Source organism: Platichthys flesus, chromosome 4, assembly GCF_949316205.1.
Source record: "Platichthys flesus chromosome 4, fPlaFle2.1, whole genome shotgun sequence".
Taxonomy (NCBI): Eukaryota; Metazoa; Chordata; class Actinopteri; order Pleuronectiformes; family Pleuronectidae; genus Platichthys; species Platichthys flesus.
This window is the reverse complement of record NC_084948.1, coordinates 21,013,532-21,038,972: the sequence shown is the minus strand read 5'-3', so window position 1 is coordinate 21,038,972 and position 25,441 is coordinate 21,013,532. Positions and strand designations below refer to the sequence as shown.

At 45.4% G+C, this 25,441-nt stretch overlaps 1 protein-coding gene across 2 annotated transcripts; it reads right to left on the bottom strand.

Annotated features, from left to right (window-relative positions):
• Positions 1–7,043: 7,043 nt before the first annotated feature.
• On the bottom strand, positions 7,044–16,158 carry hic1 (hypermethylated in cancer 1). 2 transcript variants are annotated; one of them, XM_062385416.1, is made up of 2 exons: positions 15,946–16,158; positions 7,044–9,834 (listed from the first exon to the last, which is right to left on the bottom strand). In XM_062385416.1, exon 2 carries the CDS (start codon positions 9,815–9,817, stop codon positions 7,619–7,621), a length of 2,199 nt encoding a protein of 732 aa, XP_062241400.1. In that variant the 5' UTR covers positions 9,818–9,834; positions 15,946–16,158; the 3' UTR covers positions 7,044–7,618. The 2 variants fall into 2 exon arrangements, with proteins under 2 accessions (XP_062241400.1, XP_062241399.1); XM_062385415.1 differs by lacking the exon at positions 15,946–16,158 and adding an exon at positions 14,286–14,442.
• Between the last annotated feature and the right edge of the window lie 9,283 nt (positions 16,159–25,441).

Sequence of the window (25,441 nt, the reverse complement as noted above, 5' to 3'; positions counted from 1 at the left end):
ATGTGTGCCTGCCTGGCTGGTTTCGCTCCTGCTGACAGAGTAATGGATCTGTTCATTGTTGCATGTGGACTGTGTGTGATGTATGAGATTCATTGGAAATTCTCTGTCTTAAATGAGGCACTCACATGTCTCCATATGGGGGAATATGGACTCGAGGGCGAGAGTATTGAAGGAAAATGAGCCGAGGTTGCTCATTTTTGTGGTCGTCATTGCTGTGAAATGGTCCCGATCGTGGTCTTTTGTCTAATATTTTTTCTTTTAATATGAAACCCTCGTCGTGCTCAATAAATGTGTCAAAAACACAATTTGTTGCTGCAGGAGTTTTTGCACAGAATAATCTAAATGTGATAAAACGAGTGTAAATCAATTAAAGAAATTCTAACATTTTAACTACATCTTAAAATAAAATTGCAATGGAATGCTATGCATATTATAAATTTAGATTTGTGTATAATTATTTGAATTTTGCAAAACAACACAAATGAATGAAATGATTGGACGCATTTCATTATGAATCCATTATGCAATTCACTTTATTGCCAAGTTGATCTTGAGTATAGTAACAAACAAAAAGAACATGACATTTTTTTTCACATTGGCTTTTAAAAAAAATAAAAGCCTTATCAACATGATTTTATCAAGACACCATAATTAAATGAAATTATCATAGAAACCCACAATTTAAATTTACACAAGAGAAAATTAACTATAAAACATGTAGACATGCAATAAATACATTCATTTCACTAAAGCAAAGTAAAATCAATATTGACATGAAAGGCAAAACAAATTGAAAAAAAAAAAAAAATACTGTTTGGTTTAATGTATTGCTTTTAATTGTTTTCACGGTATAAACTGTTGTAAAAGCACAAAAAAGAAACACTGGACATTGATCATGTTTCACGCACATCTGACTTGTGCTGGAACACGATCTTGTCTTCCACTGAAAATCTCATCTGCACTGTAAATGCGCGATGTACGTGTTTTTTTTTTTCTCCATCTATCTGTAGCTACCACTGTCTGCGTGGCGGTTTGTGTTGCAGCTGAACTTCCTTGAACCACATTCAGTCGTAGAGGGAAACCACCTCAAAACATCACAGTGATCTTCATTAGATCATAATCCATCATTTCTTCACATAACCTTTTTCCAAAACCAGAATCAATGCTTTTGTGTGTGTGTGTGTGTGTGTGTGTGTGTGTGTGTGTGTGTGTGGGCCCTGAGGCTCTATCTTGGCACAGGTCTCGGTGTGTTTTGGGTGGAAGCCGTCAGCGGGATCGCCTTCTCTTTAATAATGGGTTTTTCTACAAGAAGCGACAGTCCAAACGGAGCAGGGCAACCGAATTAAATCTGACCTAATCTGAAGCAGAAGTCTGCCATCCAGCTGTGTGTGTGTGTGTGTGTGTGTGTGTGTGTGTGTGTGTGTGTGTGTGTGTGTGTGTGTGTGTCTGTGTGTGTGCGTGTGTGTGTACAATCAAATCTTCTCCCTGACAACTTTCACTCTTCCAAACTGCTTGGTTTGTCCTTTGTATTGCTCTTTGTTTTTTTTCTTTTAGACTTTAACTGCTGGAGCAGACGTTGTAGAATGTAAACCAAAGGATTCAAACCTCAGTCCACATCGTCTGTGTGTGTGTGTGTGTGTGTGTGTGTGCGTGTGTGGGTGTGTGTGTGTGTGTGACAGAAACAGAGATGCAGGCTGAACAGATGCAGGAGGAGGACATGGGCAGCCAGAGCCCCCTTCCCCTATATTCAAACAACAAAGAGCCCACTGTGGGTCATGTGCTGATTGGGTGCTAATTGTTCGGTCTGGGAAGAGGATGACTTCTCAGGGGGCAAGCTGACATGAACGTGAAGAGACCTTGGCATGACCCGCGGATATGAACAATGAGAAGGAAATAAAAAAACGTTCCTTTCAAGACAATTTCCTTTAAAAAGAGGAGGGGGATGAATTAGCTCAGAGAACTTGGTTTAAAAAAAAAAAGAGGTGAAGAAACCCAACGCCACCAGTTTCTCTTTCTTATTTACTGAAGGTTATGACCATGGAGCACAAAGCGGTTTTTCTCTGTGTCTCTGCCTCTTTACCTCTCCACCCTTCTCCCTCACTTGTTCCCTCCATCCCGGCGCATGACTTGGCTGCCGCGGCCGAGGCCCGGCTCAATTGTGCAATTTCATCCATGTTTACTTTACTGGCATCTTTCTGAGCATATTTCCCCCCGAACATTTCCCCTCACATTATTCTGCATTTCCTCTACAATGATGTGCCGTCTTTAATCTCTTTCTTGGCCCCGGGATCCGAATACAATAACGATGTCAGACTTTTTAGATTTGGCCCATCATCTGCTGTATTTTAACACATGCCACAACGTTCATTTTGGAAAATGATCAGGGGCCTTAAGAAAAAGAAAGTAGCTCTTCACGTAAACATTTAGACAACTGTCTTCTGCAGCATGAAAAACAGCTGGAAGTAAGTGGATCAGGGGAGGGGAGGGGTGTGGGGGGGAGGGGGGGAGGAGGCGGCGGGCGCTGTGGGTCAGCGGTTGGAGTCGAGTGTAAGAGGAGAGAGGGGACAGAGAGAGGTGAGGGGCGGGGGGGAAGGCTGCGCTTTGAGGGGAACGAGGGAGCGGTGAGCGAACGTGGCCGGGCTCTGCACTGGAAGAGGGGGAAGAGGAGGAAGAGGAGGAAGAGGAGGACGAGGAGTGCCAGAGGAAAAAGGCAATTGTGGGACTTCGAGGGGATCGTAAGAGCAATAAAAAATCACAATACAATGATTTTTCCAGAAAAGTGCAGTTCGGGGAATTAAATCTAAAGCAGCTGCTGGTAATAAAGACTCTGAAAGTGTCAAATCTCTCTGTCGTACTTCACCCTGCTGCACTGTGGGAAAGACGCTCGGACATGTCGATGGGCAGGTGCACACACACACACAGTCACACACACACAGTCACACACACACACACATACCTATGCTTACGCTCTTACAAAGTATTGCAAAGTCACTGAATGCTTCTTATACCAAAGGCACACTTCTATTTCTGACCAAAGTTTTTGGTTTCACAGCCAAAATATGGTTTGAATATTAATATTTATTTGGCTGGCTCATGAAAATAATCGTCAGACTGGACAATAGTGGCACGTCCGCGCTGAGCTCTCATTGTCGACCACACAGGCGATGACTTTCACAACAAGGCGAGGTGGGTCAGAGGCCTCGCGCCACAACGCGCCCCGTGGAAACTACAGAGATGAGCAGCGAGTTTTGTTTGGAGCATCTGGGATGTCTGCTAAGTGCTTCAGTCCTTCTGGCACACAGCGGGAAACACAATAAATGTCAAAACAGCATGATTGCCGATCGGGACGCTACACACAGGTGACCTCGGCCTGCTGCCGCTGGTGGAAAACTCAGATGCATACTTTGAATTTTTACTCTCTTTTTTTCTGTGGTGTCATTTCAAACCTGTCTTTTGGTTGACCCTGGCCTCGACCACATGCTTTTTAATTCTATCACGTCGGTGTTATTAAAGGGGACGGCTGCTATTTCATTAAAAAGGAAAGAAATGGCTATGGATTTGATTTAATAAAATAAAAAAAGTTAGTGGCTTGTTTTACAGCACTCCTTTATTTATTGTTTTGCATTCATTTATTGTCATTGTAGTAATTAATGTGACGAAACTCAATTTATTTCTTTCAAAACATCTTCATCCAAACCACTTAGGGAACCAGAGTTTTTCTGAGTTGACGCGTCGTATAAATAACATTCAGAAAAGGCACATGGCGTTAAACCCCCATGGGGTGAGTGGCTGCACCAGTAAATTAAAACAAGACTCTTCTAATTTCACAAACTGAATCAACCACAGACCCGGTTTTCTCTTTTTGTACGTTTTTTAAATTATGATTTACAATACAGTTTCTACGACCTTCATATTGATCGGCTCTGTCATACATTTTTTTATGGGGAGACCACTGTGATGAATTCCTGTGACCGAAGGGGATTGCAGGAAAAACGAATCCACAACATCCTCAACATTGTAACAAAATGTCTGAAGGGCTTCCTCACTGTGCAGCGCTTGAAAGGCCCCGACGTGGTATCGCCGTGATACCGAGCAGGGGTTTATTCCCAGAGAGCAGCGAGGGGAAGGAAAAGAGAAGATACAGTCGTCTTGTTTTCTGAATGGAGGGTTTCAGAAGTACGACCAGGCTTTCATACTGAGACAATGGCTCATGTCCACCCCTGCTGCGCTCGCCCTGCTCCTCTCCCTCCCCATTCTCCGTCTCTCTCTATCTGCCTCTGAGCAGAAGCACACGGCACATCCTGCTCGGCGCGGCGCACCAGCCAAAAGTTCACTTCCTGCTCCTCGGCTCTTCTCCTTCACACCAGCCCTATTCCCAGGACGTGCATTAACAGCCGCTTATATGCTTAAATAGCATAGGGACACACAAACAGACAAGAAAAACGCTTCCCCTCGCTAGGCACACACCACCTTCCCCCGTCCGCCCGCCCGCCCGTCCGTCCTACACATTGACACAATAAAACAAGTGGCAGAGAGTGCACATCCTACAGAAACACTCAGCCATTATCTCGCTCTTCCCTCCTGCACAGATTCGAAGTGACAGTGGAAACAAATCGTGTTATTTTAAGGGTGTAAGGCGGGGGAAGGAGGAGACAGATTTTCATTTAAACTCCTGAATGAAGAGGGAGTGAGAAATTCCCACGACCGACATCCGCCCCCGCTGCTACGTTTTCGAACACGTAGGCATGTTTGTGGACCGGGTTGCCACGGCTCATAATGTTTGATTTGGGGAGTTTATCTCTCTTTATTTCTTCAAACCCCCCCAAACACGAAGCATCAACGAAAACAAGCAGGCATCCTGTGTGTTTGTGTGCGTGTGCGGCCTCCGTCTGACTCTCATCAAGAGTTCACTAACCTCTGGAGAAACGGGGTCAAACAATCTGAGAGTCGTTTTTTCTGACTCGCCCTGCTTATCTGTGCAGAGAGCTGAGACGTGTCTTGTGGGCAAACCGACAATTTCAAAGCTCCACACTCGTCACGTAGATTTTAAACGTACGTGCGGTTGGAATAAAAAGAAGAAGGAAAAAAAAGAAAGAAATGTCATTATGACGTGTGTTTCAGAAATTCACAAACAGCCAGTTAGCATACTACCAAGATGACTTTGCCTCATGCTATAACAATGGAATTGGTCAGACCGACACAAGCCTCTTTGAGGACAACACAATAGAAAATGTATACCGCATAGTAAAAAACAACAACAACACAAATGTTAATATCACATGTCATCTCTCCACCATTAAACCGTAACAAGAAATGTATACACACAGAAATAACCACAGGTTGAACACAGGACCACTGCCCCGTAAATAAGAAAATAAAAAAAAGTGTGTGTGCGAGTGTGTGTGTGAGTGTGTGTGTGTGTGTGTGATGAAGTTGTTATCTGAGGGTTTACTAAAGTTTAGCTTTTCCCCCATGCTGGGTTCAGTCCTGAGGTAAAGCACCAGTTTCACGTGCGCTGCTTTCAGTTCCAATCGAAATGAAGTAAAGAAAAGTAAGTGACAGGAAAACAACGTGTTCTGATATGATCATATGCTACAGAAAAAAAGAAGCCCTTAAATTATTGTACATGAAAAAAGAAAGAAAAAATCCCAAAACGTCGGGCACATTGTGTGTGTTTGTTTTAGGCCTTTAAGAGTCACTACGTCTATCACAGTGTATTTATGGCTTTAGTCTTCACATTCACCCACTGAGGTTGGCGTTGGCACTATAGTGGTCAGGCATTTTTAATCCGAGGGACCAGGGAAAAGTGTTAGAATACAAAATAGAAAAGAGGGCAGCGTGCTCTTTGGAATAAACATGTCAAAGACAAGAATGTGCCTTCAACCCCACAACCTTTAAGTGCTCTTTTTGTTTTCAAGCTGGAGGAGCAACACAGAATTGTGTCTTTCTCTGTTTCCACATTTGATACCAGGGCAGGGGGAAAGAAAAAAAAAAAACGGGGGGCGAGGCTGGGGGGGGGGGGGGGGGGGGGGGGAGACACTTGCTAAGCTGGGATGTGATGTTAATAAGTGGATCAGAGGGGTAAGATGGCAGGCATGAAATGGGACATCGTGCTGGCGAGCAGTGCGAATTGTCCAGGAGAAAGTGGAGATTTCACAGGGATTACTGGGCCGCGGCAGCTGGGGAGTGCTGCTCACCCCCGTCGGCTTCCAGGGAGGACACACACACACCCCCGTCTCATTTTCATTTGACTGACAGATTAGCAGCTCGCTCTGTGTGTGTGTGTGCGTGTGTGTGTGTGTTTGTCGTGTGGAGCACTTTTAAAGGCAAAGGGCCGGGAACAGCCTTCACTCTGGCCTGTCACCAGTAGCAGGGCTCCCAGACAGGAGACTACAGGGGGAGGGAGGTCAGATGTGAGGTTGGACAGTGGATCAGAGCGGCCGTCCAACCCCCCCCCCCCCGGCATTTGACTACTGCCGCTCCACCGTTAATCATCGCGCTGCCGCGAGTGGAGTAATTGCTCCTGACAGATCTCTGTGCCATCAACTCGTGACCCGGTCCTAGCCTCAGCTGCATCTGTGACTGCAAATATTACACAATGTCAGCGGCAACACCCATGCGTCGTCTACGCCATGAGATGCGGGGATTAGTGTGTCATCAGTCGGGTATGTGCAATCATGTCCCAGCTATGAGATCACAGGGCCGTGCTTGCTGCATCTCAATAACAAGTGAGAGCTGGAGGAAGTTTTAGCTCGAGGAGGGTTACGCTCTGAGTGTACGGCTGCTTAAGCTACCGCTGCCGTCACATTGCGTGAGGCTGTACACACAAATATGAAGGGGAGTGGGTTACTTTAAAAACACATGTGGTCAAAACAGAGCAGGGGAGACTTTTCTGAAAAGGCTGAGGAGGCTGCTCTTCCTGTTGAGCTCTTTCCTTGGGATGCAGGGAACGTGGGGGGGGGGAAGCTGGAGGGTCAGATACAAACATCGTCCAGAACCCCAACAAACAGAGAAGTAGAAAAAAAAACAAGAAGAAAAATATATATATTCTCCCATTATTTTAAAGTCCAGGAGAGCTGGTTTATTCATTTGATAAAAGTTCCGCTCAGGTCTGGACACAAACCCTGGATCTTGTCCTTATGTGCTTTTTTGTTGTTGTCATTTCTTGTACACAGATGAGGATCAATAGTACACAGGTTTAGGGTCTGATTGCAAAGTTTCCTTGCAACAGTTTCTCTTTGGATTTCATCGTGATACAAAAATAAATAAAACAATTTCATTTTGGTTTTCAATTTGTAACTTTGGCTCAATGGCTGAAATAAAAAAAATAAAAAAGAAGAAATGTTTGTTTGCATATATACGCTGTACATAAATACTGTACTTCTTTGAGTGAGTGTCTCCTGGTCATGGAATAGCACAGACTTCCTTTATGAAGGAGGATTTTAAGATACATTAGATGCATAGAAAGGCACTGACAGTCTAAACGCTTTGGTGTGCACTAGCAGACCAGTTTCTTGTGGCCTGAGTCTGAGGTGCAGAGGAGGATACTGAGGTGAATGGCTTTAGAATACTGCAAGTTGTGTGTGCACACAGACCTATTGGCGACAGGTCACATGTCTTAGCTGGGTGAGTAGCGGTCAATGGTGCGGGCTTCCAGGGCCTGTGAGAGAGCGGGCAGGGGCTGGCCCAGGACGTCCATCTTGTCGTGGGTGAGGCCCAGGTGCTCCGCGGCCAGCTTGGACAGCGGGTAGAGGCTCTCCAAGGCCTTTCCGTCAGCCACCAGCTGCTGAGCCTGGATGTGAAGTTCATTGGCCTTCTCCTGCTTCAGCCCGAGGTGCTCTGCTGTGTATTTACTCAGCGGATAGATGCCCTCCGCAAAGTCCAGCTTCAGTTTCAGATCTGCGGTCAGGCCCCCCGCGGCCCCTCCGCTGCTGTGCATCTTCATGTGGCTGATGAGGTTGCGCTGCTGGGCGAACTTTCCCCCGCACACCTGACACTCGTAGGGCTTTTCTCCGGAGTGGATGCGCATGTGCTCGGTGAGGCGGTACTGGCGGGTGAAGCGCATGCCGCAGGAGTCGCAGGCGAAAGGTTTCAGGCCCAGGTGGCTGCGCATGTGGCGCGTCATGGTGCCACGCTGCGTGAACTTCTTGCCACAGATGCTGCAAGGGTACGGCCGCGTCAGCCAGTGGGTCTTCTCGTGCTGCCGCAGAGTGGCCGGATCTTTGTAGGACTTCTCACAGTTGGAACAGCGGTAGGGTCGCATCATCTCCCCGAGGGCCCCTGAATTCAGCCCCTGTCTTGACTTGGACTCCAGGTGGGACAGGCTGCTCAAGCTGTTGCTGCTATTCAGGCTCCCGTAGCCGTTTGTATTGCTGCTGGTGTTTTTTGTGCTGCTGTTATTGCTGTTTCCCATCTCCCCACCGGAGTTGCCGTACAGCTCCTCCTCTGTGTGTGTCTCCACGTGTGCATTGAGCTGCTCTGAGCTCGGGAAGCCTTTGTCACAGGGAATGCAGACGTACAGATTGTCCCCGAAGCTCTCTGGCTCGTACGGCATGTGGAACCTCCCCATTGGTCCCGTAGGGGAGGGGCGGCCTTCACTGCTCCCCGTCTCCTCTGTGCCGGACCCGCTCTTGTCATCTGCTCCTTCACTCTCCTCCCCAACCTTGTGGTGGTTGTGATGCCGGTCTCCGTTTTCACCCCCCTCGTCCTCGTCCTCGTCCTCATCTTCATCTTCAGCTGTATATGACAGTGGCTCGTGTTTCACCCAGCGGTAGATGTTGCCCATTTCCCTGCCTGCCTCGCCACCTTCCGTGGGGGTGTCAGGGCTGGGGGGGCATGGGTAGCGATCTGTGCCCTGGGTGCCTGAGCGGTGCAGGTGGGGATGATGGGGGCCAAGGGACTGGTTGAGATGGGGAAAAGGTGGAGGAGTGAGGGAGCTTGCTTGGTCGGTGGACTCCATTTTCTCAGGGGGGAAGACCCTGCCGTTCATCCCGTGCATGGGACTCGTGCGGCCGCTCAGAGTCCCGTCTCGCTCCTCATCGTTGTGACTGTTTGCCAGATGGGAGTGAGTGTGCTGAGACTGGGAGTTGGGGCTTTTCTTAGAGAGATCGAGGCCATAGTTGGGGGAGCAGTTCCTGTCGTGATGGGCTGAACGCCCAAGCTGGGCAGGCAAAGCTGACTGCAGGGACGGGAACACCTGAGAGCCCTGGGTGGAGGTGGGAGCATACAACTCCCCAGCATGGATGGCTAATCGATGGGGAATTAGCTCCTCTAGTGGTGGGGCCCGGGGCGCATGGCTATTCAAAATACCTCCTGGAGGGCAGGGTTGAATGACTGGAGTGGAAACTCTGTACCTGCCACCACTCCCTAACCCCATGCTATTTGGTCCCATCTTTGGATAGGGCAGAAAAGCAGGGCCCAGGCGCGGCGGGTACTTGCCATGTCTTTTCAGCTTCTTTTTGCACAACGCCACTAAGTCAAGCAGCTGAAGGTAGCTGGCTGCTGCCAGGACGGCCCCCAGATTGGGTTCAGTTGGAGAAGTGGGGTCTCCCTCAGTGAGGCGGCCCGTGTAGATGTAGTCCAGAATGACCCTGAACACCCCCGGACTCACCATCTCGTGGTCGAGGTTGATGAGATTGTCATGGACCACCAACGATTTCAAGTAGAGGCTGCTGGCGGCCAGAATGTTCTTGTGAGCCCTGAAGAGGGCGTTCTGCACCACAATGATAACATCACACAGGAAGCCCTTGGTGCGCTGGCTGTTGAGCTGCAGGAGGAGATCCCTAGCATGACTTGGAACGTCCATGGCATCCAGCATCGTCTTCAGTCTGCCACCTGCAACGAGAGATATCTGTAAAATATCATGCAGCAGTCAGCATTTCAAGCCACAACTACAAAAGCAATGTGTCATTTCCATCAGTGATGTTATAATCAATGATGCATTTCAGCTCAGAAATCTATAAAAAGATCAGGATTTACATACATTTGAAACATCTAAGTGTGAAAAGGTTTAATCACAAAATCTGCCGGAGCAATTCAGACAGACAGAGAGATAATAATAAAAAAGCCTTTACATGTCTGATGATTAATTAAGGTGAATTAATTAGCTAAATCATCATTTTAAAACACAACAGATCAGTTAATTTACCAGAATTTTTCAGCAAATTCATAATTACAGTTTTATCATTTAATTTGTTGCCTTGTTTACTAATTAATTTGTTATCAAAGCCTTCAGTATTTGCAAAATCCTGTTCACGTCCTAGCTCTGCTCTATGAGACGTGTGCAGTGAGCAGAACTCATGTGTGGGAAACACTCTGTGAAAGTGAACTTTTGCTAAAGGTGAGCTGCTGCAGTGGTTTTCTCATTATCAGAAATTCAAGTGTATGCATTCACTTCCTCTGCAGCGAGCAAAAACAGAGACTGAGAAGTAAACCCCAGAGAACCACAGATATATATTTTTGCACAACTGCTGGCTTCCTGATAAAGTATTCCAGGAGTGTTGTGCAGACGTTTTTTAAACAAAGCGAGCGATGAACGTTTCACAAATATGATGAACATCAGGTATAAACGTGTGAGGGAAGGACACGTCCAAAAAAAGACAGGTCTCTCGCCTCCGCGCTCTGTCCAGTCATATAAGGAACAGTGGAGCGCACAGGATGTAAATCAAGCTGAGATGATTCAGTGCTGTACGTTGAGATGAGCTCCAGGGATCCAATGTGCACACACACACACACACACACACACACGCACACACTGGTCCATCCAGCTTAAAATAAACTACATCAGCTGCGTGCACGAAACACAATGTATTGTTCAATCAGTGGCATCTGTTTACTTTAGGGATTAGACATCTCAAACCGTCCCCACGGGGTTGCACTCGCTGATGGGAAACAAGCAACTAAATAAATATCATGTCATCTGTCTGATCCCGGCCTTCCTGACACCAGCTCATTCACTTCTTGTTTATTTTGTTCAGTCTATGCGCTCAGCACAAGAGAATATGAATTAAAAAAATGTTTATCTGACTGGGGAATTCCGGAGAAACCTAAGAAATCAAGTGTCTATTTTTCTCTATTAAAGCTGAGTATGACCAAACCGCAAGGTCGCTCTGATGTTCATCATCGGGCAGCATCATTATCACTGAAAAATGTCAAGTTACTGTCACTATAACAATAGCAGATAAACATTTTAAATATGAATTCAATTTTTATTAATATTCTGTGCTCATTTCCACACACATGACTGGTGTGCTATTTAGTACTTATTGTCTTGTCAAAAATATCTAAAAAAATAAATAAATAAATTTAAAAAATAACAAAAGCTGTGTATAAGAAGGCAGGTATGTGGCAGGTTTACTCTGGACTCACACTCCATCATTTCCCCCCCTGTTGTCGTCTAAAGTGTTTCCACTTCTGCTTTCTGTCTGGCTATGATTACGCCTCAGTGATACTCGACTACAAATATCAACGTCGGTCGGATCAAACGTGTTTGGAGACGTGTGTGATGCGAGGAGCGGGCCGAGTCATTTCCATAACTGGCTGAACTTCTGCAGAGCCTCTTTTGCGTTGGGGCTTGTTCAGCTCACTGGTTTGCTGCATGGTGTCTTCAGCGGGACATGGTGACAGGTTGTGTACTAACACACACGCACAGTCACTGTGCGCTCTTGCACCGTTATTTGACAGTTCATCCCAGAGCACAACACAAAACTAAACCCAACTTCATATCTGGATCGGAATCTACCTTTGTTCATTTTAAATGCTCTTTTTTTCTATAGGAATCGTGCAAAAAAAGCAGCATTTGTGCATGAATCTGGAATCTGATGCAACTTTGTTTTTGGTGAAGTCCTGTGGTAACAACTGGACAAGGTGGCTGTGGGTTGACCCATCAACACAGTTCAAATCGCTTCACTCTCGCTGGGACCAGTCTGATTCCATGTGTGTCCCCACTCCTGGCCTTTTAAATCAGCAGACCTCGCCGTTTGATGACCAAAAAAAGAGTGTTTGTTTAATTCTTGATCTGGTGTGCATGTGTAAGCTCACTTCATCCTGTTAGGAAACCAGCGGTGATTACAGTGATATTTAGCCGTGGAACACATTTTAAAATCCAGCCTGCAACATGTAATATTCTTGTCAACACAATCCAAAACCTTCACTGCAGCTTGTGTTGTTGTTTTGTCGTGTTAAACAGGCCGAGTTACAAATTTGCACGGTTGCACACACAGTGAGAGTCGCCTGAGAAGAGGTTTTCATCACCACAGCCTCATTTCTAATGACCCATCAACAAGTGGAGGAATCTTAAATGATCCTGATGCTTGTTAACACCGATGACTTTCACTTATTTGCATTATCTGGATATTCACTGGCCCTGTGTTTTGTCTGTTTTATCACTTTTGTGGTTTGGGGGACGAAGCCGGAGACTTAAACGTCAAAAGTCTACATCCAGCCTCAGTCACATAAACACTCCAGAACATCTGCTTAAAACATCATCTTCACGTTATATTTTTTCTCATTTCAATTTGCTTCCCACGCAGCCATGTTTATTTAAGAGACCATGTTCACATAGTCTATATGTTCAATTTATGGGGCAACACTGCAGCACAGAGTCCAGTGTAAACCAGCAAGAAAAGATATTTGACTGTAGGTTTTTTTATTACTTCAATCCAACTAATTTAATTGTTGTTGTTTCTGTGAGTCACCAGAGACGAATACAAGCTGGAGAGGTTTTACATGAATGAAATATCAGACTGGGAGCTTTCCTTACATGTGAGTGGAGCATGCAGAGCAGATCGAGGCTGATGAATTAGTGAATAAGTTTAAGACAGAACAGCAAACATGATGGAGAGAGACAGCATCAGTTTCATGTTTAAATGCTCCAATCACAGAATTTAAAGAAAAATTATCCCTCCACATTTGCAGGCTTCAAGCTGCAGGAGAGCAACACACAGCTTTGTTACAGAAAAAATCACATTAAATAATAATCAACAATTCAATTGAAGCATCAGCAGAACAAGTTGCCAGTTTTTTCAGTGTTTTTCAGTCAATTATGATCCAGCAGATTATTCTGTTTTCACTCATTTTAACTGCATGACTTACTTTTATATAATTTCTTCTCCTGAGCATTTAAAAGTGGCAAACTTCACAAAATAAATCAATATTGACTCTGTGAACAATATTAGCTTTTTGTGCCGTGCTGTTTAAATCCTCTGTCACTGTCTCGCCTGTGCGCTTCACGTCACCTCTTCGCAGGCACAAGCGCGGAGCTGGTCTCCTGACCCTGTGCGCGTCTTCCCCGGCTCTAATCCGTTCTGCCCTGCTCTTCTCGTATTATCGCTCCAGCTAAACCACATCACGAGTGAAATGTGTGTGTGTGTGTCTGTGCGTGTGTGTATGCGCCTCATCCACTCTCTACCTCTGCGTATGCGTCTCCTAAATCACCTCCGGAGCCGCAGCGTCCTCTGCGCCCTGCCTGCGCCACACAGCTGGTTCTTATACCAGCTCGCTGCGTCTTCAGACCTGTCAGCAGCGCTCACGGGCTGCTCCGTCATGCAAATCACATGAAACCTCGGAAATCCATAAATTAAAGAAGTGACTCCACACACACACACTCACACACACTTCTAAATTATTCTATAATTCTGTGTTCAGGCGTCGGTTAATCCTGAACCCAGCGTTGACGTTATAACGCACAGCGATGGGCCTGTTTTTACAACATCAAACTGGAACTTATTTCTTCCTTTTTTAAATGTGTCAGCTGGTTATTAAATACGCCGAAGATCCGCTTTGGCAGAAGTCGATTGTTTCCTATAGCTATAATAATTAATCTGAAATTAATAATTAAACCCGCAGGTGAAACACAAAAAAGAAATCCAATTGGATTCGTCTCGTTTTGCACTTTCCAAATTTGTAATTCTCATTTTGCTGAACTTTTAAGCCACATTTCAGGACTACATCATTCTGACCCTGGAGAATTTTAGAGATTCACTGTCTATAATTAATTATTAGAGAGAGGAAACTTACAAATTAAATCGAATTTAAAGCGTCAAGAAGAAACAAGCGACGGATATAAGACTGGAATAAATAAATAAAAAACACATGCACAGGCTGCATTACGCAAAGTTTGTGTCTAACTTATTTATCAACGAGTCATTTTAAAAACTGTATTTTCTCTCTGGCTGCACATCACGCTGCGGTATTAAAGGAATAAAAAGCTAAATGCCATTCGTCCTCCCTCTCCTCCTCTGCTCTGGTGCCTCCATGTGCGCAGCAGCAGCAGCAGCAGCTCTTACCTGCATGCCCGATGTCCTCTGCCATCCGATCTAAGTCTCCCTTAATGATCATCTCAGCAGCCTCCAGGAGTCATATCTGACGTTTCAGCTTTGAACTGCCAGCCTCCAACAAAACCATGCCAGTTTTCCGAGCGCGTCTGCCAGCGTTTTTTTTTTTTATGATTATTAATTGATATGAATTTCTTGTCGCTCCTCAGGTCCGTCCCCCCACCCACTTTCCTCCCTCTCCCTGCTTCTCCCTCGTTCTCCCTCTGCCCCTCCTCTCGCCCCTCTCTCTTTCTCTCTCTCTCATCCCCTCCTATAAAAAAAAAAAAAATACGTGCTCAGACCAGCATCAGTTTCCTCTTGTTTCTTTTTTTTTTTTTCTAGTAATTTCCTTAGCTATTTTTGAGTCGGAGCAATAATGCGCACCGGGATGATAATGGAGCCTCTATGCGCCTTAAGTGTTTTAGCGCCCCGTGTGATGTCAGTCTATAATAAAACTAAAAGGTAAAATCGAGGGCAGGAACTTTGCGTGACCCCGACGTGAACTTCTCAACACATCGTCTTAAAGAGACAGACAGCGAGTGTGTACATCGGGATATATGTTCCATATTTATGATCGGCTGCCCTTCCACCGAGGAGAGGAGTTCACTGATGGAAGAAAATCAAACCTCCTCCAAAACTTCACTACGTTTACTTTTCATTTTGTCCCTGAGGCCAAAGTTTAATCAATTAATTCAATGCTATCATAAAAAAAACTAATTATTTTTCAACTGTAATAGTTAGAAAAAAAATAAAGTATAACCCATAAACCTGTTGAATGAAGGTGTCATCCACCTTCCCTGCGGAAATCCTCTGAGAACATGTGGATCTTTAAGAGGCCCCCCTGGCTTCACTTAAAGACCAGCATAAGATAAGTGGAAACTAAAGGGGGGGTTTACTAAGAATACACTTTAAACCTCTCTCTCTCTCTCTCTCTCTCTCTCTCTCTCTCTCTCTCTCTCTCTCTCTCTCTCTCTCTCTCTCTCTCTAGCAGGTAAAGCACCATCACCTGGACATGGATGGACTGATTGTGTCCCCTCACACACTTTGGAGCCTTTTGCATTTAGATAACTTCAGTCATGTGTCTCCCTACTCCCTTAAAAACCTGGTCACTTATTTTCCCAGAGCATTGATTTCAAACTATTTTAATGCTAAGTAATAAAAGAAGGCAGTTGTTAAAGTAGGTCCACTGTGCTGTCATTAAAATACATTATTGTCATTTTATGACAGAAATTCTCCACCTTCTGTGGATATTAAAAATATTAAATATTTTATGTGGCTTTTATAAATTGTAAGCTTACGTCTTTCTTTGCACCAACATCTTGTGGCCTATGTATTATAAAAGGATGGTTTTATATATCAGGGTTAATATTTAAAAAATTAAATATGTCTAACAAAGTTGCTATCAGATAAGCTTTAGGCCGGATATGACAATATGATCCAGATGTTCATTCTCGGACACTACAGGCTTCACCGGGAGCATCGGCTCAAACCTAAAAATACATTAAAAAGCGCATTAAAGTTGGACACACTCGTGATCGTGGACGTGCACAGTCTGCCGCTCGTGCTGACACTGCGCACGACCACACGTCTGCGGGGATGTCATCCCTGCCTCCCCGCCGGATCTCACTCTTACCTCGAACTCATGTCTGGTGCTCTGGCCGTGTGTCTGCTCTGCTTTTCGGCATTCCCTCATCAGAGATCTCCGCCGTTTCCTCCACGTCCGGCTCCTCCGCAACAAAAACAACCCTTGTCTTCCGCGTAATTTTGCGGCCCTGTATCTCTCTCTCTCTCTCTCTCCCTCTTTCCCCGTCCTTCAGCCTCTTCTGTTCAGTGGGTTTCTCACGTGTTAGCGACACTCTGACACTTCAGACTGTTGTTGGGTCAGGTCGGACCAAAACCTGTCGGTGGAGACTTTGCGCGCACAGCGACACCCAACGGCAGCGAGTCCCCACTGGCTGTAAGAAGGTGGACGAGAGGTGCGGGGATTCACTGGGGAGCACAGCTGTGCCACACAGGGAACTGGAAACCTGTGGAAAACCAGCTTTGTAACTAATTTACAAATGAAAGCTTTATAAAAATGAGTTCAGGTGAATTAACCTTTAGAGATTAAATTGTGCAGAGATTGAAAAGGCGTTTAGATTTCAGTTTAGAGATATTTTACTTCAGAAAAGTGGAAATTCATAAAAAAAAGTACAAAAGCAACTATATGCATCAAAAGTAAAACTACTTTTTAATATTTTGACCCCTGTTAGTGTTATACAATTATATTTTTCTGTTACTGAATCAATATAATCAATGCATTAACATGCTAATTGTATTTTAATGTCGTTATGAATCAGGTTGTAGTTGATTTAAACTGCTTTAAACCTCTGCAGTTTAGGCCATTTTTATGTTTAATTTTTTAAAATATTAGTTTGAAAATCGACTAAGCTAAATTTAGGTAAACTATTTTCGTGATGAAGAATAAACTTTAATGATAAATTATGAGTTCCCACAAAACACAAAACACAAAACTTTTAACCACGAAAAATACTATTTTGCAATAATGTTGCAGCTTGAGAGCTTCGTTGTTATTGTTTTTCCTAATCACCACTTGAGGCTGGTTTATTCAAACTTTTATGACAGAAAGCATCTGTAGAATGTTTTCTGCTGCTGCTTATTGATCTCGGTGTTATTTGAACAGCAGAGTTTCTTTCTGTGTGTACACTGGAGTCATTAGCTTTCCGTAAACAATGCTTCTCACTCGTGTTCAATCCGCCGTATTAAAGGGATTACGTCAGACGTGCTCCACACTTGAACTTTTTCCTCAGCCATCCAGAGATCCCTTTGAAAGGCCGCAGCTTGGAATAGATGGAGCTAATTATTTTACCATCACTGAGGTCACCAGCAGACAGCCGATGTGATGCACACTCGCCGGGCCCGAGAACCTATTCACGTTTGTTTTGATCACAACAGCAGATGACAATCTCCTGAAGGCTGCAGACCCTCTTCCTCCCGAAATGATCCAAGCTGGAGGTGCTGCCGTTTCAATGAGGAGGTCCGAGCCACGCAGGGAGCCCGTTGGCGAGGAGGAAGGCATTGTCTCTCACTTCCATGTTCTCTCGATGAACCGGGGATAACCTCATGGACGCATGTAGGCAGAGCTGCGAGGGAGAATGGATATGTTCTATCAAGGATGTGACACCGTGTTTCAATTCATGGTCCAAAATAGGTTTTTTTTTTCCGCCAAGGGAAACATTCGGTGATGTCATACGCCGCCTGTCAGGTAGGTTACGTCTTTGACATAGTTTGGTTGCTCTCTGTTTTAGATTACACACCTCTTAAAGCACTAAATCCTGGATGGTGATGTTCTTTAACCCTTACGCTCCCAAGACTGAATCCTTGAGCTATAGTGTTTACATCATGTGATCATCTGTATGCCATGTTATTTTTTGTTACAAATAATTTCCCGTCTTGAGATAACTTGAAAATTAAGAAATATTTAGTTTATTGATGGATTATACATGTGTAGATTTTAAGTTTGTCTAGAAAAGGTCACAGCACGTTTTCAAGCAGGTGATGGATCATTAAAAACCAAGAATCCAGCTAATCAGTGGAATCGGTGGTGCTTTGTGAATGGTGTTGCACCTACAATAGGCTCACGACCAATAACACAGACCACATACTTTTATCAGTTACTCCTGAGTGACCTATAATCAAGTTTTACAAGTCAAACTACGTCCTAAGTCTTTTTTGACGAGGGACGAGGTGAAGAATCATAACCGACAAATGTTAACATAGGTATCTAACCTACATTTGAAAGAGGGGAGGAGCACGTCCAACAGCATGAAACTAACATTTGTAAATGTCTGCTTCTTTGTTCAGCTGTTGTCTTCCCAGACAGACTTTATCTCACTAATCAATCAGCCTCCAGAGGCCTGTGCAGGACATTAAACCTCGGCCTGTCAAAACACAGTTTAACATACCGTAATCGGGAGCGCAGCAAACCTGAAACACTGAACTTCTAATGAACTGAAAAACAAGAGAAAGCCTCCAAATTGCAGGTTGTAAGCAATGATTCAATTAAAGCTGTGAGAGCTGGGCCCCCGAGTTCGGCCCTGGGATCTCGTGCCAAAGCGACTTCCCCGAAGACCAACGCTCGGTGGAGGAGCCAGAGCTGGAGATAAGGCAGCGAGAGCAGCTACATCTCCCAACAGCGTGCTGTCACCCTCTAAATCACACACCTTTCCCATCATTCTTCCAAGTGTGAGCACTCCAGGTTTTTTACATGTGACATATATCTTGCCGGAGCTCGCTGGATGTGGAAACGCGGCAACGGGGCTGAATATTCTGAATGACCGGGCCAAGTTTCTCAGACATCTGCGAGCAGATACGTTGCAGGGTCACCTCGTCTCTGAAGCCTGAAGCACCTTGTTCCAATTTAGGCTTTGGAGTGACGAATATTGCAATCACCCTATTATTGCTCCATTGCTGTCTGCCAGTGGAGAGACAGAGCAGGGCCGGACAATAGACAGGACAGCATGAAGGTAATCTTAACACCTTGAAACAGACCCTCGCAGTGTAATGTCCCAGACTCTGCACACAAGGCCTTTTGCTCTCTTTCTCTATCTCTCTCTCTCCTTCCTCGTTTCTTTCATTCTCATCAATCATCCCTCTTTCCTTTTCTTTCTCTCTTTCCAGTGGACATGGCCACACATATCTCCAGATGCTTGCTGTGACCGCCCCCACCATACCAGACACACACCCCTCCAGCTTTCGGATTCCCCTCGCCACCAGAAATTGAACGGTAGGCTCAACGTTTACACACAGGCCGCTCTTAATTCATCGTAATGAGCGGTTTAGCGACAGCTTTAGAGTTCAGGCGTGCAAGGCATGTCATTTGAATGAGCAGAGCTGTTGTGTGCGTTCGGTCGCTATTCTAGTTCACCCATCTGCTGGTGATGGACAATTATCATGCCATGATTAGAGCCAGATCCAATTTTATTTTCACAAATGGAAACACATGAATGCAAAACAGTTTCTGGTTTTGGGAACGCTCATATAATACAAATATTTTTTGCACTCTTGCCTTTTGGAGTATGTAAGCTTGTCTCCAGTTTCTCTGTACACACTGTAAACAAGGCTACAAGAGAAATGCACATGATCATAGATATCAAGGTATTCTCGTATCAGCCAACTTAATGGTCTGACGTTTTGGAAAACACATTTGTTTCCTCTCTTGCCAAAGGGGAAGTGAGCACATCGATACCACTCTCATGAGAGTTATATCGATCTGTTCATCTAATTCACAGCAAGAGAGAATTAAGCTTTCCAAAAAAAACGTGAAGCTTCTCCTTTAAACTAACACAGGGTGCAACATGGCTGTATCTGTTATGCCACCAAGATGGAGGCTGAGGACATTTAAGGAAATTGACCATAAATGAAAAAGGGGGTTATTTATGTTTAAATTCTGTGTTTCAGGGCATTTAAAGAAATTTAGTAAATTAACAAATACAAAATAAAAAAGGCTGTGTGCCATGTGATGCGATCATAACATTGAACAACACCAGAAGAAGCTGGGATGGATAAGAACCCGGTGATGTCATCAGGCCCTGTGATGACTGAAAACAGAGATTAGAATAAATCCAAGCAATAAATCTGCGAGCCCGAAAATGAAAACGATGGGTTGAATGATGCAATGAGTTTAATCCCCCCCCCCCCCCTGTTCCACTAGGCCCTGTCTCCCTACATTAAACATTTAATGTATCAATTAGATCATGTAGATAATCTCTTTTTAATTTGTCAGTGTTGTATTCTTTTAAAGCAAGTCTGTGTTTACAGTTTATTTATTTGATTGCTGTTTTGCCAGGTATGTGCATGGGGTCAGATCAGGCCGGGTGACAACAGGTTTGTAGGATCAGCTCTCTGAGAAAGGACGGGCTGGGCAGACTCGAGGCGACAGAGGAGGGGTGATGTGTGCTGCACTGGATCACACCTCAGTCAACCTGTTGCATGTATCTGCTTTATTTGTGCAGATAGATTGAATCGGGAGCTCAGCAGAAACCCAGAGTCCAACCTTGGTCTTGTGTTGAGTGTGGTTTTCTATTTGTCTGTTTGTTTAGCTCACTCAGCGCCAGTGGTAGGTTCCTGGTAGGTGAGGCCATAACATCTAAGGTCAATCAGCAGTGAAGGGGGGGGAGAGAGGAGTTGGCAGCTTGTGGTGAGGCCACAGATTTTCCTAGTTTTGTTGCACTTCCCATGGATCATTGTGTCTTTCTGCTAAAGTACCTTTTTGGCAATAAAATGAAATTGTTTAAACCTACTCCTGCTTCTTCAGAGACAAATAACATCCTCCAGCCCTGTCGGGGGGTTACAGCGCTACACGTCACTACAACAACAGTCACATGATCTGTGATGCTGATCAGTGTAACTTTCTGTCTATTGAACGCAGCTCGAGTGCATCCACGTGCACTCTGCATCTACCACGTTTCCTGGTTTTAAATCGGAAAGGTCAAGCGATGCATATGTCGGTCTTGAGTAAACCTTAGTTAACATGTTAATCTCAGCTGAGTCCTTCCTCCCAGTGTGTTACAGAATCATTGATTAGGCGCGTGTGTACTTGTGTACGTGTTTTGCGTGTTGTGCGTCTGTGCAGCACATGGCTGTCCGATGCATGGTCTCTGCTCCCTGGTCTCTCCTCATTAGCCTCACACAGTGCAGCCATTCCCCTCTCACCCCTTCACCTCACCCCCCCCCTTCCTCCCTCTCTGCAAGCCTCCACTCACAGTGCACACAAGGGGACGAGCAAGCCTTTTGTTTTCTGTGTCCGATCTGCGCCCCATTCCAGCCCTCCTCCTTTTCTCTCCTTCGCCTCTCCTCTGACTAAATCTCTTTTCCGGCTTGATACTGCTGAAAACCATATGGAGTGTGACATCACCAGGGCAGGAAGCAGGGAGAGGGGAATGGTAGAGCAAGGGGAGAGATTGGCTTGCCAGGTCTCTGTGCAGTTATGTCAGCAGAAAAACACTCTGGGAGGCCCCTTCAGGGGTGAGAGCAGAGCAGGTTGGAAATTGTATCCATTTTTTTTTTTTTGTTCACGTCAGATTTCACTCCCACCTGGATAATCAGGAGGGGAAAGTGGAGAAGGAGCGTGCACCTTGAAGGGAACCTTGATGTGCTCTGTTAACATGTCAGGTCATGGACTGCTGGCCTACTGTGCCGAGTTTACGTTTGAGCGCAGGTGCTGCTGCGGCGCTTGCCCAAGGAATTCCAAAGAATCTGAATCAGGGGGATTTCAGATCTTTTCTGGGCCATCTTCAGGCGTTTTGGTCTCATCCCGGGAAGCCCAAAACTTCTGCCGATCATCTGTTTGCCTTTTAGTCGCCGGCAGTCCCGATCTGCTCCCCAGGCTTTATGTCAGTCAACTTCCCTCCCTCCCACTTTTGTTCTCTGGGTGAACTCTCCAACTTTGTTGTGAGATCCTAAGTCCCCATACCATACCGACCCATCCAGATCCCTATTAGCTCACACAGAGATACACATAAACACGCAGTCAGCCACTCACACAGTCAGCATCTCTCCTCTTCACACACAAACACACACACACTAATATACCCTTCCCCTCTAATTAATGGCAGGGCTGGGGAGTGTGCCAGGCAGTGGGGGAGGCATTCGGGGAGAGGAGAGGCTGCTGCAGCTGTGGTTTTGGAGTCGGTCTCCGCACCCCCTTGCTGCCCCCTCTCTCCATCTCCTCTCCGGCTTCTCCAGGGACACACGCCTTGGCCAGGCCCCAGGAACCAGGGAGTCAGGACCAGGCTAAGAGGGAGAAAAGGGGGGAACAAGAGAGGGAAGGGAGGATATCACAAAAGAAGGAGAAAAACAGAGCTGACCTAATATGAAAGTATTGTCAGGCGGCATCGACTTTAATAGGCGAGTCCATGTGATGTTACTCAAAGGTTTTTACTGGCAAAGTGGTATGAAGCTTCACTTTTCCAGAAACACATGAGGCTGTAAAAGATTGTTTTACTGTTTGATACTAATCCTGTCATATGGTTTTATGTTGCAACAAAGTCAACACTCAGTTTTTTACCAGAGTTTGGAAAAACCTCTTTGACTGAGTAACAACCTGAGATAGTAGCGTTTTCTATTTTGCATTAATTAATACAGACACTGTTGTGTGTCATATGCTTTAATACACAAAGCGCAGAATGGAGCAAACTCACTCATTCATATTTAGCGGAACTCGGGATTCTTCACAGGGGGAGCTGTTTTGTCAGAATTGCTCCATTGTACTATTAATGCATCTCAATTTGTGTAGTTGCTACTTTGACTGCATCACACGTGCTCACCATGCAACAGACAGTCTTCTATGATCTGCACATAGCGGCTGGAAACGAGTGTAAAACCTGAACGGCACTTGGTGGTGCACATTCCTCCGCCAAGGCCGAACAGCATGATTGTGTTACAGGAGAAAGACAAATACAAATTCACATTTTATTTGTCACATAAACCAACAGTACGACGTGCGGTGAAACGCCTTCTAGATATGATAAGACAATTGCCTGCGATTTAACAAAGACAAATAGTGGATGAGGAAGGAAGGAAGAAATTTATATATCTGGTTAGGATAGGTGCAACAACGGTAGGCTCTATGGAATGAAGTGCAGCTTAAGTGCAAACATGAGCTGTGCAACATCGGGCTGAGGTACTTGTAGTGCAGTGTATCATAAATGCAGCATTAATGTGTTAATGTGCACAGAAACATTTCTCGAAGATGGTGTGATGATTTTGATCTGATTGGGAAAGGTGTCGACATCGTCCTTATCAAACACAAGATGACCTCTGACCTGTGTGCTGTTTGCCGCATCAACCTGTGGCCTCATCGTTGGCCTGACTCAACACGTGCACGGTGTTTGCATGTGCTCGTGCATGCGTGAAACTGAAATGTGTGATCTGCTCACCCCATGGTGCCCGGGGCTGGTGTGTACTTCAGAGCCATTCTCCCTCTCCTGTCCCCCACTTCTCTCAGTGTTTTATGGGCTGTGTGCTGCGGTGCGGTGACCTCCCTCTCACCCCGGTGCCACCCAGCCGGTGCAGGATTCAGGCGCGCACGGCCCCTGCCAAAACCCCACAGCGCCACATCTGCAATCCATAAACGCCAGCCACTCTTGCTCTCCTCCTCCCTCGCCCACACCGCCTCCGACTCTCACACTCCTCCATTTCACTCTCTCTCCCTGTCTCTCTCTCTCACCCACCAACTTTTTTCATTTTAATTTCTCTGTGCATCCCCCCATTTGCATTCCTTAGACTGCTTCCTCCCACCACTTCTGGTTTTTATTCATGCTGAACATCATCTGGCTCTTCCCTTATCTCTCACTCCCTCTCTGTCCCTTTTCTCTCCCTTCCTTTCTGTATCCACATCCAATGGAAAAAAAATAGAAATATCTCTCACCCATTATATCTTCCAGTGGGAGCCAACTAAGTGTGGTGGCAGTGAACTTGGAACCGCAAGACATTCCTGATCCAAACAGCAGTAAGTCACCAGCGTTCACGTCTTCTGACAGTGGCTTGTGCCAAACACACACTTCACTTATCGGGAGGATTCAGCCTCACCGCGTCGCAGTTGGTCCCCAAACAGCTGAATGTGTATCTGTTTCACATTGAGCAATGTCCTGCAATGCATGTAAATCCAGCTCCATTTTTGTAGATGTTTTACTTTGACAGCATTCTCCATCATGGGGGTATTGAATTCCCCCCCCCCCCCCCATAAGCATGAACTGCTGGCCAGCACAGCTCACAGGCCCCCCTCCCCTCAGCCTTAACAAGATGTGTTCAACACATCACTGTGCCCTTGCCTTGATACGTGTGCAAAAAAAAAAAAACAGTCAAGTTGAAAATAAATTGAGTGTTACCACAAAACTGTCCAGAGCTCCCAGCATGCCCGCCTCCCTCCCCCTCCCCCTTCCCCCCATGGGCATTAGTGAAATCCGTCTTACCCGATTGTATTATCTTTTTCCGCTGTAATCAAATGAAAATGCACAGGGTGAACTTTCGCTCCCCTCTTCGTTTCTTGGATCATGTTCTCCTCTCCGTCCCGAAGTCTTCACCTTCTGCTTTCCCAGACATATTGGCATGCCTCTGTGGTGCAGTCCCAGCAGAGCCACCGAGATGAATCATGTTGCAGCAAACATGCAAGAACTCAGTTTTATGATGAATCTGTGTTTTCCTCGGTGAGGAGCACGGGGCAGGGGAGGATGCAGAACTGGGGAGCACTTCGACTTTTAGCTTGAAAACAACAGCGAGGTCACAACGTGTTGACAAGAGCTAAAGAGGAGGCTTCGGGTCAGGGCAAGACCACCATGGAGAGAGAAACTGTGTGTGTACCGCTTGTAGGAGGCAAAGTAATATCAGTACTGCTATTTTTAGGTGCTCGTACAATTTTAGGTAGACCACTTGTAAATACAGGGTACAGGGAAAACTGTTGCTTTAAAGGCCGTTTTGTTTCTTCCCTCGCCTTTACAACAAAGCTGGTCGTGCCACGTAACTTAAATAGTTCCAACAGAAATGAGTTTGTGCTTCATATTGTATGAAGACCAATGATTAACAAGGTCTTGGTAGCCTAAAGTCCACGAGGCATGTTTGTGATATAGATTATACAAATAACTCAACCTGACAGCTGCCATTTTTCAAAGCTTTAGGGCCACAAGTCGTTCATTGAGATTATCGACAGGAATTGTTGCTCTTAAGTACAACATGTGGGTTCTTTCTCCTTGATTAAAGCCCCTTGATATCTACAAACATTATCTACATAACTGTTTTGTATGTTTTAATGTGGCTGCAGACTTTGAGCCACATCTGCACGACTTCAAAGAGCTGCCGGTGGAACGGGCTTGAATAAGTGACGCATGTGAAAACTATCGTTGACCTGCCAGTTGTTGTGGTAACGGTCCTCCATGTTTGTTGAATCACACACACACACCCAAACGTTTGTTCACGCGTAGTCACTGAAATATTTTTGACCTACTTCAGACAGAGATTTGCGCGACAAAACACTGAGGAAACGTTATCATTTCTTATTCATTGCTGCCATCTAGTGGACAGAGTAGACTCTGCAGCAAAGTTGAAACTCAAGAAGAACCAACAGGAGATAC